The sequence below is a fragment of the Sphaeramia orbicularis genome, chromosome 14 (genome assembly GCF_902148855.1).
Source record: "Sphaeramia orbicularis chromosome 14, fSphaOr1.1, whole genome shotgun sequence".
NCBI lineage: Eukaryota > Metazoa > Chordata > Actinopteri > Kurtiformes > Apogonidae > Sphaeramia > Sphaeramia orbicularis.
The window spans coordinates 28,707,789-28,725,846 of NC_043970.1; the positions used below are offsets into that span (position 1 = coordinate 28,707,789).

An 18,058-nucleotide genomic window follows, 5' to 3' on the forward strand; every position below is an offset into this window, starting at 1 on the left:
AATAAGAGCCTACATCCACTGTCATTTGTCAAACTATACAGGTTTTACTGAGTGAATCAATGCTGTAGAAGATGACAGTGTTTCCATGTTCACTGTGGAGCCTCGGAACGTCCAAATGGGTCATATCTGATGACCATGAAAAGATGAATAAGTTCAATGAATTTTTAGGATTAGTGATTCAGAAGTTATTAAACATTTTAGATCAGAATGTAGATTTGAGTCCAGCAGCTGTAAAGGTCTTTATGGGTTACACTCCACAGTATGAGTTTTTAATAATAGGACCATTCTAAAATAATAATCACACAGATGAGCCCTTTAATTTGACTCTAAATGTATTCAGTTCATACTACACAACTGGCCTTGTATCATTTTGATCTTACACCAAATGATATTTATAAAAAAAAATTAAAAAAAACTTTACTCTTCTGTCATCATATTTGGGGCTCAGGTTTTATCTGAAGAATGTACAGTTATTTAACCCTTTCATGTGCAGTGGTCACTCCAGTGGACAGTTATTCTACAGCTGTTCTCTTGTATATTCATAGATTTTTGTTGTTGTTTTTGTTGGGTTTTTTTTTTTTTTTTTTTTAGACATATCTTTACTAAAGTTTCAAGACACTACATATCTTTTCTGACATGAATTGGTATCATTATGTAGATCTCTCCTGAGCATAAACCCCCAGAATCACAAATCCTCCCCATAGTTTTGACACAATTTATCAGTAAATACATGTTTCTGTGCGTCAAAAATTAAATGTGTGGTGTCCAGCTGAGTGCACATTTTTGCCACTTTATGAAAAAAAGGTTCATAAGAAATTGTTTTCATTATTATTATTTTTTTATGTATTTTTTACAATTATTTTTATTTTATTTATTTATCTTTTTTTTTTTTTTTTTTCCAGAAGAAAATTTTCAATCGCATTGTTTTTTTCATGCCCAAAAAGGAATAAAAACACTCAGGAAAAAATTTTGATTAAGGTTCTCATAATTCATGCATGAAAGGGTTAAGCAGAAAAGAGGAGTGGGGCCGCTGGAAAAAAAAAAAAAAAAAAGGTCCAATGTATATTTTTATTATTATTATTATGAAAAAAGTCAGAACTCTGAGAAAAAAGTCAGAATTCTCACTTTTTTTCAAAATAATAAATGTATATATATATATATATATATATATATATATATATATATATATATATATATATATATATATATATATATATATATGTATACATATATTAGACCCTTTTTTCCCCAGTGGCTCTAATCCTCTTCCATATTTAAGTACTGTACAAGATATACAAATAATCTCAAAGGTTAGTAACATCATTTTAAACTACTTTTTTTGCACCAGTGTTTTGGCATGAATGTTACCCAAAGTATTAGGAGCTTTTCTATGTGCACTGTGTAATTGTATAATGTTAATGGTACACTCTGCAACTTGTGGGAGTGCACACACAGAATAACAAACCTGACAAAATAAGAAGAAAATACCCAACTAATGCTACATAGCTGGGTAGTAAACACAATACTCCACACATCCCAAACAGAAAATGCATCTAGAAATACCATGCTGCTTGTTTTTCTTTCTTTTTGAGATGATGATTAAAGAGAAGCCACAGGTAGAAAACTAACACATCCAGTTCAACACTACTAACATTGTCGAGTGGCTGGAATGGATTATTTTTAGATCTTTTTTTCATTTTTTTGTTTTCATTGTTACTCTTTGCAGACTGAGTAGTGACTTATTCTTTGGATGTTCCTAGGTGTAGGAGGGTAATCATAACCAACCGGTAAAACTGGGTGAGTCCAACGAAGTTGAAATGTCAAATATTTTCATAGTTGAAGTCCTTTGAGACTTAAAAGGTGAAAGACTTTCAAGTCAAACAATCACCCATCTGACCCATATGTTGGCGCTCCTTATTTTAGATGTTGTACATTTCATTTATGAAGAATATAATAGAAATATTACAATAACTGACTTCCATTCTGAAATGTGTAACCCCATGTCCTATTGGGGACGTATCTCTTTAAGTGGAATATTAAAGGTTCAATTTGTAAACTGTAAAAGATCAAGTTTGTAAGACTGAAGTGAATATCCCAAAATTATTTAACTCATTCAAATGATTTAACTTTGGGACATTTTTTAGACTCATGCTTGAAAATGACAAATCCAAACTAAATAAATGTTTTCTTCTGCATCTCCAAAGTTTTTTTGGTATCAAAATAAACTGACAGTTACTGTAGATGTGAATATTTAGATATCTCTGCCACAGGGACAGTGTAAATGGAAATGATACAACAAAAATTTTAGACTTCATTTCCACCTGAAAAAAAAAAACAAAACAAAAAACTTTATTCTGAAAATCCCCTTTACAATTATGCTGTTGCAGCCTAAAAACCCACAAAAAGGATAAAAAAAAGCAACATCTGATTGCCTCCTGTGCAAAGCTTTAGTAGTTGATGCCAAATTGTCACTAACAGAATATTCTGGTGTAAACCCGACTGCCCAAACTGATGAGAGAAAGGATAACTCCAGCACTGAGTGTCTGGTGGGCAGTTTTAGAAATGATTTCTTCTGATTAGTTTCACTGGCATGTGGTTTTCTTAAAGGTTCACCGCTGTTTTGCTCCAATCAATCAAGTTCTCTTCACATTGTGCATAAAACTGCTCTTAACTTTAAATATTAAACTAAGCAGTGAGTTCTGATGTCGATTTATTTACCAAACATTTAAATGATCAGTCAAGTGTTTTTTCTGACATCATTTCGACCTTGAACATGATGGTTCCCCACTATCCTTCCAGGTTTTAATAATGTTACAGTTTTAACCCAGTTTCAGCAGCTCCAACATCTCTTCAGTTCTTGTCGCTTGATAGAGGTCAGCAGTTTGACCTCTCTGAAAGACAGTCCCATCTTTTCCATGATCTGTTTTCTGACATGGTTAGAGAAACGAGAGGCTGCTCGGTGCATCGGTCATGGCAGGAATTATTCAGAGGAGGACTTGGAAATATTTGCTTAGTTAAATCCAGGTGTTGTGTACTTACAATAACGTACTGCATGTGTTTGGATGAAAGTGATGTTGTTCTACATTGCATTTGTATATATAAGTTATTTATTACAAAAAATGTGTGCTATAACTGTGTAACAGCACAAATGGAAAGAGAAAAACTAAAGATCAGGCTCTGAAGTTGTGTGACCCTATGCTCTCATTGGCTGCCGTTCTGTGACGCTGCGCTCTCATTGGCTGACGTTCTGTGACGCTGCGCTCTCATTGGCAGGTGTTCTGTGATGCTGCGCTCTCATTGGCTGACGTTCTGTGATGCTCCGCTCTGATTGGCTGGCGTTCTGTGACGCTACGCTCTCATTGGCTGACGTTCTGTGACGCTACGCTCTCATTGGCTGATGCTCTGTGATGCTGTGCTCTCATTAGCTGGCGTTCTGTGAAACTGCTCTCTGATTGGTTGACGTTCTGTGATGCTTCGCTCTGATTGGCTGACGTTCTGTGACGCTGCGCTCTCATTGGCTGTTTTTCTGTGATGCTGCGCTCTCATTGGCTGGCATCCTATGACGCTGCGCTCTGATTGGTTGACGTTCTGTGACACGGCACTGTCATTGGTTGATGTTCTGTGAGGCTGCGCTCTCATTGGCTGATGTTCTGTGATGCAGCGCTCTGATTGGTTGATGTTCTGTGACGCTGCACTCTCATTGGCTGGCGTTCTGTGACACTACGCTCTCATTGGCTGGTGTTCTGTGACGCTGCGCTCTCATTGGCTGACGTTCTGTGATGCTGCGCTGTCAATGGCTTGTGTTCCGTGATGCTGCGCTCTCATTGGCTGACGTTCTATCACGCTACGCTCTGATGGGTTGATGTTCTGTGACACTGCGTTCTTATTGGCTTACGTTCTGTGACGCGCTCTCGTTGGCTGGCGTTCTGGGACGCTGCACACTGATTGGTTGATGTTCTGTGACACTGCGTTCTCATTGGCTGACGTTCTGTAATGCTCCGCTCTGATTGGCTGGCGTTCTGTGACGCTAGGCTCTCATTGGCTGGGGTTCTGAGACGCTGCGCTCTCATTGGCTGGCGTTCTGTGACGCTGCGCTCTGATTGGTTGATGTTCTGTGACACTGCGCTCTCACTGGCTGACGTTTTGTGACGCTCCTCTCTGATTGGCTGGCGTTCTGTGACGCTACGCTCTCATTGGCTGGTGTTCTGTGACGCTGCACTTTCATTGGCTGACGTTCTGTGACACTGCACTTTCATTGGTTTGAGTTCTGTGACGCTGCGCTCTCATTGGCTGGCGTTCTGTGACACTGCGCTGATTGGTAGATGTTCTGTGACGCTGCGTTCTCATTGGCTGACGTTCTATGGCACTCCGCTCTGATTGGCTGGCGTTCCGTGACGCTGCGCTCTCATTGGTTGACGTTTCGTGACACTGCGCTCTCATTGGTTGACGTTCTGTGACGCTGCGCTCTCATTGGCTGATGTTCTGTGACGCTGCACTCTCATTGGGTGACAGTCTTTGACGCTATGCTCTCATTGGCTGACGTTCTGTGACACTCCAGTCTGATTGGCTAGCATTGTGTAACACTACGCTCTCATTGGCTGCTCAAAACAAATAAATGAATGAAAAAAAGCCTGTTTTGTTTAAAATCATTGCTTCCTGGTGCTTTTTAAGGCTAAAAAGTCAAAAAGACTGTTCTAGGTAATTTACAAATGCCCATGTTCCTGTGACTTTAATAAAAGAAGCCTCAAATCATCACAACTTTCACCACAATTTTTTGGAAAAGCTGCTACAAAATCAGGCATTTTAGGCAGCAACAATTAAAAAAAAAATCCAGTGAAATCCTGGAGGGACTGAATAAAGGCTTAGAAGGCTGATGTGTACTTAGACTTTTATACAACACACAGATTGCATGAGAGGCTGTTTATAACACTGCCCCATATACACTGAGATACTCTGGTGATCTCAATGAAAACACAGCACACCTACTATTATCTTCGATTGAAAAAAAAGTCAGCACACTTTCTCCCCCAAAATACACTTTAATTGTAGATGGCCGCAAAACTAGGACAGAACAGCTTTTGGTGAAATTGTACTTAATAAATAAAAGTATCGATGTCCCATAGGGTCAATCACGTGTCAACGTGTTGTGTACTGTATATGCAAGCTACATTCACCGTCCTTTACGTGCACCTAATACAGTCTTAAAAAACTCAAAATATATCAGGAGAAAACAAAGGTGCTAATTAAACATAACATAAAAACAGCACAAGCACAAAGGCGGCATTAAAGTGGTGGAATTGTTTCCCTTTTAAAACACATTCAGACTTCAGTCTTACTGGGCATGATCACATTACTTGATGCAACCTGAAAGAAATAAATCACATCTGAGTGCCAGTAACAAGAACAGAGCTAAAAGCGACTCACTTCAGCTGGGCTGAGAGAATGTATTGGCCTATCACACAAGCTGACCTTAGAAATCAGATTTAAAGAGTAACGAAAAGAGTAAAAAGGCAAACACTTGTAAGATGAGCTACACCACTTTGTCAGTGTATCAGATCAGTGTTTATACATCTAACAACTTCAGAGCACATGCAAATGGACATTCGATATCAGGTAAGACAAACAAAATACAACCTGATGAGTTGCAGCAAAATATGGTAAAACACATCAACTAAAACAAAGAGAACTGGTAGGACAGAGGAGGAAGCTTCAGGTGTGCTGAGGATGACAGAGGGGGGGTAATAAAACTGTCAACCTCAACTTTAAGGTGAGTTCAGACTGAACACTATTTTTTATTTTCTTTTTAACTGATTCACAGGAAACATTGGAGTGTTTTTGCAGTCCTTACTAATGAGCCACACACAGCCCGGTACACTCCAGATGTTAGCTGTAGCTGGCCAACATTCGTTTACCAATAAGAGTCTGGTTTGTTTGGTGTGTGTGTGTATTAGCTACACAGACTCAACCACAGGAAACCAATTTTGTGTTTTTCCATGACCGCTACTATTCAGAGTCCAGATTCTGTCACATTCAGCCTGAACACACCTTTTGGAGATACAGCAGACATGGGGTGAATATTCACATTCCAGCAGCTGGGGATTCAAGCCAAGAAAACGGGAGATCTTTATTTCTTCCACACGGTGTAGAAAACCCAACTGATGCAGAGAGTCAAGGAAGATGACAATGATTTAATGGCAAAAGATTCCAACTGGTTATTGTGCCTCTGAACAATGAACCTGTCCAGATTAGAAAAGCACTTTGGAAGTCAAGTTTGTATCATAATATTGTGTGTACTTATCATGAATACGAGAACTGGAGAATACTTTGTGTAACTTAGCTTTGTTTTATCTTATCTTACTGGCTACTGTGGGACTTTTCATTCATTAATTCACTCATTTTCATGCTTGTGGTTATGTGGATGTACAGAATGCGTATATTGCTATAATTAGCATTACCACGGTAACACAGATGGAACAGGGGCCCAGTGTAAGAGGCTGTAAAAAAACAAGGGTGAGGATCAATACAAAATGTATATAGTAAAGAGGGAAACTTGTGTAATGGCTTTGACAAGATACTATATATCTACACAATTAAAAAGATATTTATAAAAACTGTATTTAATAAATATGACAGGAATGTGTATTTTTAGTTATAAATCACTTGGAAACACAATTTTTTTTTTTATAGGTAACTAGATCACTATTCATGGGACTGTAGGAAGAAACTGTGATTTACAGGGGTTGGACAAAATAATGGAAACACCTTAAAAAATCAACAAAATATAATTTAATATGGTGTAGGTCCGCCTTTTGCGGCAATTACAGCCTCAATTCTCCGAGGTATTGATTCATACAACTTGTGAATTGTTTCCAAAGGAATTTTAAGCCATTTTTCAGTTAGAATACCCTCCAACTCTTTTAGAGATGATGGCGGTGGAAATCGACGTCTTACTTGAATTTCTAAAACTGACCATAAATGCTCAATAATGTTGAGGTCTGGGGACTGTGCCGGCCATACGAGATGCTCAACTTCATTAGAATGTTCCTCATGTCATTCTTTAACAGTTCTAGCTGTATGGATTGGGGCATTATCATCTTGAGGTGAAGGTGTTTCCATTATTTTGTCCAACCCCTGTGGTTTCAGGGTTGCTTTAACTGACCACTGGGAGGCGCTGATGACTAGTGGAATAAATTGTGAAACCAGCTTGAAATGTCTCGACACAGCCACTTTTTAATATCCTAGAACACTTCTTGAGAACATTTGAAGAATTTTCTGAAACTCCAATTTTTGATAAACATAGTATGGCCTTACCACTTGACCACTGAGGCTGGCGATGACCATTTTAACCTAAAGAGCTGTATACTTGAATATGTGTGAAGGGGAGGTGTAATGAGTCACAGAAAGGGTGTCAAACATACGGCCCGTGGGCTACACCCAGCCCACTAAAGGGCCCAATCTGGCCCGTGGAATGAATATATGAAATGCAAAAATTATCACTGAAAATGGAGGACTGGATAGAGGTTATACATGACATTTATAGGATGGAGAAGTTGACTTTCTCTGTCAGACTTGATTCAGACAAATTCCCCAAGTATTGGAAAAACTGGGTTGATTTTATAAGACTATTAAGAGCGGATTTTACTTGATCAGAGTAATGTGCATTTAGATCCATGTAAACCCTGTGTTCGTGCTACACTTTAAATGTTCAATGTTCATCTTATACAGGGGAAAAAAATGGAATGTGAAATATATGTGTTATTTCCCTTTAACTATATTTCGGGTTGCTTTGTATATTTTTACTATTTCTGTCAATGCTCCCCTGTTTAAGTATGTTTTGGTTTTTTTTGGTTTTTTCTTTACATACATAGAAATCATGTAAATGATGTAAAATGCTAAGATGATGCTGACTGGAAAAATAATAATAAAAAGATAACTACAAAAAAAAACCAGAAATGCAAAAATTACACTGAAGATATTAACAACCAAGGATGTCAAAATCATTTTAGTTCAGGTTCCATATCCAGACTAATTCATTCTAAAGTGGGTCAGATCAGTAAAATACTATCATAACCTATACATAATGACAACTCCAAATTTGCCTCTGCTTTAATGTACAATAAAAGTAAAATGACATGAAAATGTTATATTTACAAACTATCATTTTACAACAAAACATGAATAACCTGGACAAATCTGATACGAACAACCTGAAAATAAGTCGAATTTTACCGATATTCTGCCTGTTAGTAAATGTTTTGTGTATTTGTGGATCCACTGTGATCTTTAGGTTGTAATGTACATGTGTAAATGATAAACTGGGGCATAATATTATTAAAACTGCACTTATTTTGATTAACAAAAACATTTCAGGTAGTTAGTCATAAAGTTGTTTGCACATGTAAACATTTTAATAATCTAACTTTATACTTTTCACTCTAAAACATAGGGAAAAGTTTGGAGTTGTCAATATTTATAGGTAATTATGTGATTATTTGTCTGGTCCAGCCCACTTCAGATCAAATGGGTGTGTATGTGGCCCCTAAAATGAGTTTGACAGACAAAATGAGTTTCTTTTAATGTCTAGCTGTTGATTAATGCGTATTGAATGAAGGGAAGTGAACAAAAGGATACAGCTCCAAGTAGGAGGGCACACACACCACCTCTTTGGAGAAGTCCACAGGACACGAGAGCTTTCCCAGCTGCTCCTCATACAGACTCAGTGCCTCTGTCAGATTCACACTGTTCCCCTGGTGAGTCACAAGAACAAATGTCACAACACACACACACACACAGACTAGACATTGTTTTTCTCAAGCACGACCTAAGGTTTGTTGTGGTGATAATAATGATCACGTCTGTCCAGATCAAACTGACCACAATGCACCTATTTGCACAGGCTTTTAATACAAGTGTGTGACTTTTGTTTTAACTTCTGATTGTATTTTTAGATACTATTTATCCTATTATTGTGTATCTGTTTTATCAGTTTTAGTATATCTTATCTTCTATATCTATATATTTTTATTGTATCTTGTATTTTTACCTATATCCTTATACAGAACTTTGGGCACTTCATGTTGTTGTAAATGTACTATATAAACAAACATGACCTTAACGATGTGAGAAGGAGCATTATGACCGAACCTTTCACATGTCAGCTATCAGCAGGCCTATCCTCAGTTATATTTGTGATAATGGGGTTTATTTACCTTTAGCTGCTGACAGTGTCAAAAACATTTATACTGTTGTTACTTAAAAATTCCCAATACAGTATCTCCCACTGAATTACACACACACACAAAACACCAACGGAAACTATAAAACTAACTTCTCCCATACCCACTATTGACTATTCAGTCTTTTTTCCACACCACAGCTGGACCATGTGAACCACATATTATCGATTCGCTTATAACAGTGCAGCTTCAATCACAGGAGTTTGTTTTATAATCTTACACATCCAGATCTAGCTTCACACTTCATTAACACTGTGCCAGTTCTGTAGAAAGGTGTGACACCCTCCACTATTACCCTGGAACAGAGGTAGAAGTTACCCAGCTCATGGGCGGTGCTGTTTATAACATGCTGCAACAGCGCAGTTACAAATAGAGTCTAGACAGAAGTTGTTTTGCTTGGACATGTGTAAGGGAGTTTTTTGTGGTATTGAAATGAACACATCTCTACAAAACAAAAAACTCATAAATACAAGTATATGTCTGTTAAATCTGCCATTTTCAGGGTGTAGTTGCAGCTCAGATGTTGTTCTTTCATGAAGCTAAGATGGCCTTCAAAACCGTAACACACTGATAGTGGAAGGAAGGAGACTGATAATCCTGTCACTGTTCACCAAAAACATTCACCCTAATTCCAGCACTGTGCTTTTAGTGAGCAAGACTGTTATATGTAGTTCACATAGTAGCAGCTTCAGGTATGAAAAGACCAAAAAGACTTGATTATTATGAGGGAATTATTCAAATGACTCTTGTATAAAATAACTGTCCCACGAATAATTGTAATAAATGTTTTAATTGTCCTTTTCTGATCATTTAGTCAGTATTATAGCATAAGTCTCATTTGGCACACAAGATGTACTGTATTGGTATGAACCACACACTTGGCCAATATTTCCAAATCACTATAGTTTGATGAAGATAAATGATATATAAATAAAACCTGCAATTTACACAAATAACTATAATTACGTTACAACTGTAACAGGCCTGCATACAAAGTTTGGCATTTTTTACTTCATTCATTTAGATTAAAATGTTGACTGAAAAGTTTACATTAAACTGAGATTCTACAAACAACTCCATCGCTCTCCTGTTTAAGGGTTATAAAAATCTTAGAAATACCAGCGTTTCCTGTAAAAACCCAAAAGACTATTGTACTCCTATATCAAAACTATCATTTACAAAACAATATGTAACTCAGAGGTTTGATTTTTATGAAGGTGATGTTGAAAAAAACTAGTAGCATCAGCTAATGTCTACAGAACTATCTAGAATGATTTAATTTGTACATTTTAGCTGTGCTTTAATAATTATCGCACTGTTTTGCAATAGCTGCTCATATGAGCAAACACTGAAAGGACAAAATTCACCTGGGTGAAATATTTTCCAGTGGAACGCAGGACTTTTATTGACAGATCTAAGATGAGACGCAGGAACTCCCATGTCGAGTCTGCAACAAACAATGGACCAATTTAGAAATCTGAGGCATCTTGGTAATATTCATCTATTTATTTTTTACATATGTATAAAAGCAGATGAATATACAAACCTTCTTCTGGTTCTGTGGATATTGGGACTGCAGTGAGGTCATTAATAACATAATCAAATGTCCGACCCTCCTGGACATATTTCTTAAGCACAGGGACACAGTCCTCAACTAATATCTGTAAAGTAGAAGAAAATTTTTCTTTATTTGGTTAAATCTACACTTAGATATGTGTAAATGTAAGATAATGTAGGTATGAACTGTGAACACATGTACAAAATAAGCATGCATCTTCTTTTCTTTATCTTTACCTCTAAATGGTGTGATAATGTACCTCCCTTGAATGAAACATGCAGTCACACAGCGTTAATACATGTACATTTACTGATCACTCACTTGGTAACAGTCTCCCTTCAGGTTGTCAAGAACGTTCCCACAAGTCTTTCTCATATGCATTTTGCACCCATCAATCACCTTCTGGTCAATGTAAACCTTTGTTAAAGAACATATGATTTGATGAAGATGTACAACAACACACAGTAGACTGGTGAAACCACACACGCACACAAAAACACATTTAAAGGATATCTCCAACATAGTGACCATCTTTGGCTTTTGTTTGACTGTTTCGGCGAGGATGCCCCCATCTCCGCCTCCTAGTATTAGCACATCCTTTCCAGCATAATTCTCTTTTCCACTACCCATAATGGCTTGGGTGTATGACAAGTCGCTCTCCGCCAAGTCTGCAAGGAAAATGAATAATTTAGGCACTCAAAACAAGTCGTCGTATCCATTTTAGTCATTTTTAGGCTGGGACAGGAATTTACGACTCAGAAAAACCGTTTGCAGTATCCTTTACAGTCAGTAGATGGTGCCAAATTCTGTTAGTTTTGTGACTTAAAATATACGGAGCTGTAGCATGTGCATGTCCATCACTAAGGCCCATTTGATTTTGACATCTTTATGCAGTGTTTTCCTAATGATTCCACAAAGCAAAGATGTATAAGCAGCTACTTATTCAACACAAGGTCATTCACCCCATTCGTGACACGGTGCAATTTGACACGATCTGTTCAACAGAGGAATGTGATGCTCTCCTGTTCCGTATGGTAGAGACAAACAGTCCTCAATTAATTTCTCACGCACTGCAATTCAGAAAGCATCTCTTCAGTGTTTTTTATATCTAAAAAACCATTAGCAGTCCTCTGTAGTCTAAAAATAAATAAATAAAAGATAAATAAAACCAGGACTTTGCTTTAACAAGAGCTCTCCTGTTCTGTTTCCAGTTCATTTCAATAAAATGCTTCAGCTTCTAACCACACCTAAAGCTTTGTTTATACTTGTAAAGAACATGTCGTTCTTAGAGATGGGAGAGCGTGGTTAACAAACAGTTTAAAGGGGAAGAATCAATCTTGTAAATATAAAACCACGTCATGTTTCTGATAAATGAAGACTTCCACTAACAACCATACACAAACAGATTCTACTGATGGCTGATGTAGGAATGTCCCTAAAGTACACTTATTAATCAGTCGCTTTCTGAACCCTACCCCCTACTGTGCTGAGGTGTCGTAACACTTACTAACATCTCCGTTGAGGACCAGGATGTTCCCAAACTGCCCCGAGTGTAATATCTTTATGTTTTGGTATGCAGAGTCCTCTTCATACACCACTCGGTCTATGTCATACTCTACCAGTCTGCCATCAGCTGTGGGCCAGTAACGGTCAACTTTTGCTCCTCGTATAAGGGCGGGGAGCCTTAAAAAGAAGAATGAACCACACACATCAGTACCATTACACAAATATATGACCTTAGCCTTGTATCAACATGGTACTCAGTGATATTTAGTATTTATTTACTTAGTTACAGGACAGCATGTACTGGCATTAGTTACAAAGAACAAGATGTGTGCACTGGATTTAGCAGAGGAGCTAATTTGTCCTGGACAAACGACCAACATAATAAAACATCACTTGGGTTACAAAGTACTAATATACTTGAAGAAAACTGTTAAACAATGACAGACCTCACCTTTTAATCCTCTTAATATTGCCATGTAAGAGAGTCTTTAGCTTCTTTTCCAGTGCATTTAAAAGCTGTGGAGGAAAATACAGTTTTATTTTAGTTTTCACTATGAAACATATAAGACTGTACTCTTACTGTATGTACAGTATAAGCAGTGTTAACTCCACCTTCACATGTTTGGAAAGATGTAATCAAGTCTGACAACATTTTTGTGCTGCAGATTAACTGACACAATGACATATGGTGCTAGTTGTTCCATAGCTGATACAATTAGCATAAGTGTATTGCTTTGACCTTCTGCACACAAGCACACACACGGCATAAAGAAAATGTGCATTCCTTAAATTCACCCACATTGTCTAGCTGCACAATGTTATCATCTTCATAACATTGTAGATCAATGGTGATCAGCCCGTGGGAGTGCACACGCAGAATAACAAGCCTGAAAAAAATAGAAGGTACAATTCAGGTAAGAAAATACAAGGTTTTGCACCATCACTTACAATTACAATCACTTTATAAACACCTAAATAGTATTTTCTTAGAAATTGCTGCATATGTCCTACATGAATTCCAAATTGTATTATACTTACCGACCATTTTTGCCTACAAAAGTAGCAATATAGCCATGTCCCTCTGTATCATGGACAGTTTCTGTCATTTCCTGCTCATGAAATATGGATAGAAGACCATGGACTGTGGAAGCAGAGTCAACTAGAAAAAAACAAAAACAAAACAAAAACAAAAGATGAAACAAATCACATCCCTTTGCAAGAGGAGTACACCTACAACAGTACACATAGCACTGCAGCAATGACAAGATAATTACAAGTAAAACTCCAACCAATATGCCATTTTAATGACAGTGTAGAATGATCAGTGGTAAAACCAAACCCATCTATTACAATGGCATGATTGTGGTGTAATAAACCACTCTATACACTAACAGAAGCTGCAACACACAGGAAACATCTCCAGAAAACACCAGTAAGTACAGCCTCGCATTCTGAAAAAAGAACAAAAAAAAAAAAAAACACAAGCAAGTCCAGACACACATAACAGAGGTGTATGGGAGTATTTTGCTAAATTCTTTCATGCATTCACCTGGAAAAACCAGCCCAACTGGAACAATCGAGAGATATGCCCATACAACTTAAAAAGTCAAGAGAGGACACAAACTGTAATACTTGAGCTACTGAAAAGTATGAAAGGAGTCATTTTATTACTATTATTAAGCAATGATGCAATTGATATATCACTGTAAATTCAAAAAAGTATGGAAATAAATAAAGCTCTGTAGCTCCATTTAACAAGATATGTGGCAATTTACATAGAACCATATTAAAAGTATAAAGAATAAGCTTAGTTGTTGTTAGGGGGAAGTTCAACTAATGGATATTTTTGAAAATTGATATTATTTATTAACTTGATTTTAAATGATAAACATTTTTCTTTCTTCCTTACTCTTCTACTGCCATCCTAGTCTTCTCAATGCCCACAGTCTGACTGCTGGGACTTTTTTTTTTTTTCCTTTATGCAAGAGGTCCAGAATGTTGGTGATATGACCGGAATGATCAACATAAATTGGTTTGAGTCTTTTTTTTTTTTTTTTTTTTTTGGTGTTCTGTTTGTCTGTGTGTTTAGAGGGATGTATTTGTGGGGATGCCACCTGGATGGGGGGGGGGGGGGGGGGAGTTCAAGAATTGCTTAAGATATGCCTTAAAGATGTAATTGTAATGGTAAAATGACAAATAAAGTTGTTAAAAAAAAAAAAAGAATAAACTTTGTTGTTGTTAGGGGGAAGTTCAACTAATGGATATTTTTGAAAATTGATATTATTTATCAATTTGATTTTAAATGAAAAACATTTGACATCTGATATTTGACAGTATGACTACATGCTGCAAATTCTTATCAGATGTTTGGGATAAATTCCAACCCAACTCAATAATAAAACATCTGGTGACACTTTAAATACACGAGTGAAAGATTAACTTTAGTTATTTGGATCATAAAGTAAAAGTGAATTTGGAATAGAGCTGAAGGTCACATAAGTTCCTCCATCTTACATGGATTTTCATGGACATTTCTTCTTCAAAACAATGAAAAAATGATACAATATTACTATTCTGCATCATTTCATTTCCAAATTATGACACTGTAAAGTCCAACATGTTCTAGTTGCAGTAAAAACTCACCTCAACATACTGTATCAGCTGAAATCTTTAAAAAAAAAAACCACACACACACAATACATTCATCTCTGACTACATACTTGAGTTCCTCTTTTGTTTTCCCTTAGATAAATACATACATTTCTAGTTTTAATGAATGCACAAAGGGTATAAGGTGTGTGACACCAGCCCCATGCTTAATGTGCTCCCCCCTCCATGTGCAACTGTCCCCTGAGCCCGTGGTGTGGACTGATCCTCTAACAAATGAATAAATACACACACAGATCAATACAACTACAAAAATGGCTGGAAACGCGCCTCTTCCTGTGCGACAGTGCTGCTTCACCGACTTTTTGGGTTATTGTTTATTGTTAGCAGCAATTCACAGCAATGAGAGTCGATACAAGTTCAGCCAGTGTGCAGCCTATAATAATGGTGGACCGAGTAAATGACATTAAAATGCTTTATCTACGTCAAGTTTGCTTAATTAACTGTATAAAACAACTTGTCAGTGTAAAAAAAAAACGCAGGCCCTTATTAGCCGAATCAATATAACGCCAGTGTTTTGAAGGGCAGTGACAGACTAGCAGGTTAATATTAGCATGCTAGTCCGCTAAAGCTAGCATGCTGCCGTGATGCAGCCCCGCTTCCTGCTCATCTTACCCGGCGTAGAGAGGCTGAAGTCGAGGGTGTAATGTCGCAGTGCCATGTCTGTGTGCAACCGTCACCCATGCCTGGAAAAGACGGACTGCGAGGAACGGTTGGTGTGGTCTGGAGAGATGAACGTCACCTAGCCTATGAATGATCGAGGGCAGGCAGGCAGCAGCAGCAGCAGAGGCAGTGGTGGAGGCAGGGGGAGGTGACAAAACCCTGCAGAGAACACACAGCCTCTGCATCAGCCAGCACAGCCACAGGAAGTCCCACCGCACACACATCCCGTCACGGCCCACTGCACCGGCCGACCACCTAAAAGGTCCCACTCAGGAACACATCCACCATCCACGGGCTGTAAGGATAATACAAAGCACTGTGGAAAAATGATGATTAAATGAAGGCATCAGGAGTGAACACTAGTAATGTGACGTTCACGAACGAATCGAATCTTTTGAACGGCTCTTTCAAATGAACGATGGGAACCGAGTCTTTGTAAAGAGCCGTTCATTTTTTTTTATTTATGTATTTATTTATTTATTTATATTAACGGTGATTAATCACTGTTGTGTTTTTCCGTATTTTTTTCCATATGTTTACACACATTGATTGTTCTTGTTCTGAGGGAAAATGCACTACAGTTGTTCAGGTATTTAAGTCATTGCAATGATAAATGGCTTTTGTGTTTTGTGCATTTTTTCTGTATGTTTACACACATGCTGTTCTTGTTCTGAGAATTGCACAACAGCTCAGGTATTTAAGTCATTGTAATGATAAATGGCTTTTGTATTTTGTGCATTTTTTCTGTATGTTTACACACATTTATTGTTCTTGTTCTGAGGAGAATAAAATGTTATTTCATAAGAAAATGTTTTATTTTCTTCTTCATTTTTAGGCTACAGACTAGTTCACATAATGTACTGTGATGTTTTTGGTCCAATTCCAGCATTTGCCTGATGTTACCTCTCATGTCATGTATTTAGCCCACACATTTGAACTGAATATTATTTTTTACGGTAAGATAATATTTACTGCCATGCCAATTAAACACCTTTAAAATGTAATGTCAAACATCACATGTAGCCTATTTAGTCATTAAAACACTGGTGTTTCAAAATAATGAAAAAAACAAAAAAGAGCCAATCTTTTGAACGGCTCTTTTCAGTGAACGGCTCCTGATTGAACGACTCTTTTCAAAGAGCCAAAAGTCCCATCACTACTGAACACACAGCATGTCTGCATTTACAACCAAAACATAAACAGTAGTAGTAATGAATTTTATTTTATTTTATTTTATTTTATGTGTCTGGGAAGCTTTTTTTTTTTAATCTGTATTCTACATTTTCTGTGTAAAACTATTATATTAATCCTTTCATGCATGAATAATGAGAACCTTGTCAAGATTTTTTTTCCTGAGTGTTTTAATTCTTTTTTTAGGCATGAAAAAAAACTATGTGATTGAAATTTATTTTTAACCCTGTCATGCATGAATTATGAGAACCTTAGTCAATATTTTTTCTTGAGTGATTTTATTCCTCTTTAGGCATGAAAAAAAATGCAATTTAATTTTTAATTTTTCTTTCTTTTTTTTTTTTATGAACATGTGTTTCATGGAGTTACAAAAATGTCCACTCAGCTGGACATCATGCATTTAATTTTAGAAGGAAAGGAACATGAATTTAAAACCCAAAATCAGAAAGTAAGATAAGTTAAATTAAATTAAATTAAGTTAAGTTAAGTTAAGTTAAGATAAGATAAGATATACTTTATTGATCCACCAAGGGGGAAACTGAAGTGTGTACAGCAGTGCAAGACAGTATGCGTCAATACAATGGAAAAATAAAGAGATAAAAATATAAACAAATTTGTTAAAGTGGCTAAAGTGACAAAAAAATAGCAATAATAGCAATTTTTAAGTTATATACTGTGTGAAAACTATGATATAAAACATTTTTAATGCCGCTAATCTGATGTTTTCTCACATTTTAACATACTCAAATACTAGTTATTACTCACTTCATGGAGATAATATGCAAAAAAAAGACCGATTTTTAATTGATTTACACTAAAACATGCTACTGCAGATCAGGTTTGTCAAGAACAGGAAAGTTACAGTAATGGTATGAATTGCAGTGTTTGGGATGATGCATAAGCATTCACTGTGTTGGCTGATATTCAAATAAAACAACAAAACCCATGAATATACAAAAGAACAGCTGGAGAATAACTGTCCACTGTAGTGACCACTATGCATGAAAGGGTTAATGAACCTATTTTTCATGGAGTTCCAAAAATGTCCACTCAGCTGGACACCATGCGTTTACTTTTTAAAGTATGTTTTTAAAACCCATTATCAGAAAGTAACATACTAGGTGAAAACTTTGAAAAAAAAAAAAAAAAAAAAAAAAAAAAAAAAAAATATATATATATATATATATATATATATATACACACACACACACACACACACACACACACACTCACACAT

The 18,058-nt window shown here is 36.7% G+C and overlaps 1 protein-coding gene across 1 annotated transcript; it reads right to left on the reverse strand.

The window, feature by feature from the left end:
* Positions 1 to 5,019: 5,019 nt before the first annotated feature.
* sms (spermine synthase) lies at positions 5,020 to 15,811 on the reverse strand. Its single transcript, XM_030154533.1, has 11 exons — positions 15,583 to 15,811; positions 13,339 to 13,459; positions 13,100 to 13,187; positions 12,752 to 12,816; positions 12,302 to 12,477; positions 11,308 to 11,462; positions 11,116 to 11,205; positions 10,783 to 10,897; positions 10,604 to 10,683; positions 8,632 to 8,747; positions 5,020 to 6,155 (listed from the first exon to the last, which is right to left on the reverse strand). The coding sequence occupies exons 1-11, from the start codon at positions 15,626 to 15,628 to the stop codon at positions 6,125 to 6,127; spliced, it is 1,083 nt and encodes a 360-aa protein (XP_030010393.1). The 5' UTR covers positions 15,629 to 15,811; the 3' UTR covers positions 5,020 to 6,124.
* Positions 15,812 to 18,058: the final 2,247 nt, after the last annotated feature.

Excerpts from the sequence above, each read along its gene's own strand:
- sms (XM_030154533.1), bottom strand. The coding sequence starts at position 15,628 with ATGGCACTGCGACATTACACCCTCGACTTCAGCCTCTCTACGCCGG. Across the intron at positions 11,463-12,301 it reads GGTCCTCAACGGAGATGTTA|ACTTGGCGGAGAGCGACTTG; the intron begins GTAAGTGTTACG and ends TTTTCCTTGCAG. Across the intron at positions 6,156-8,631 it reads GTGCCCTCCTACTTGGAGCT|TTGGGTTTTCTACACCGTGT; the intron begins GTATCCTTTTGT and ends TCTCTGCATCAG.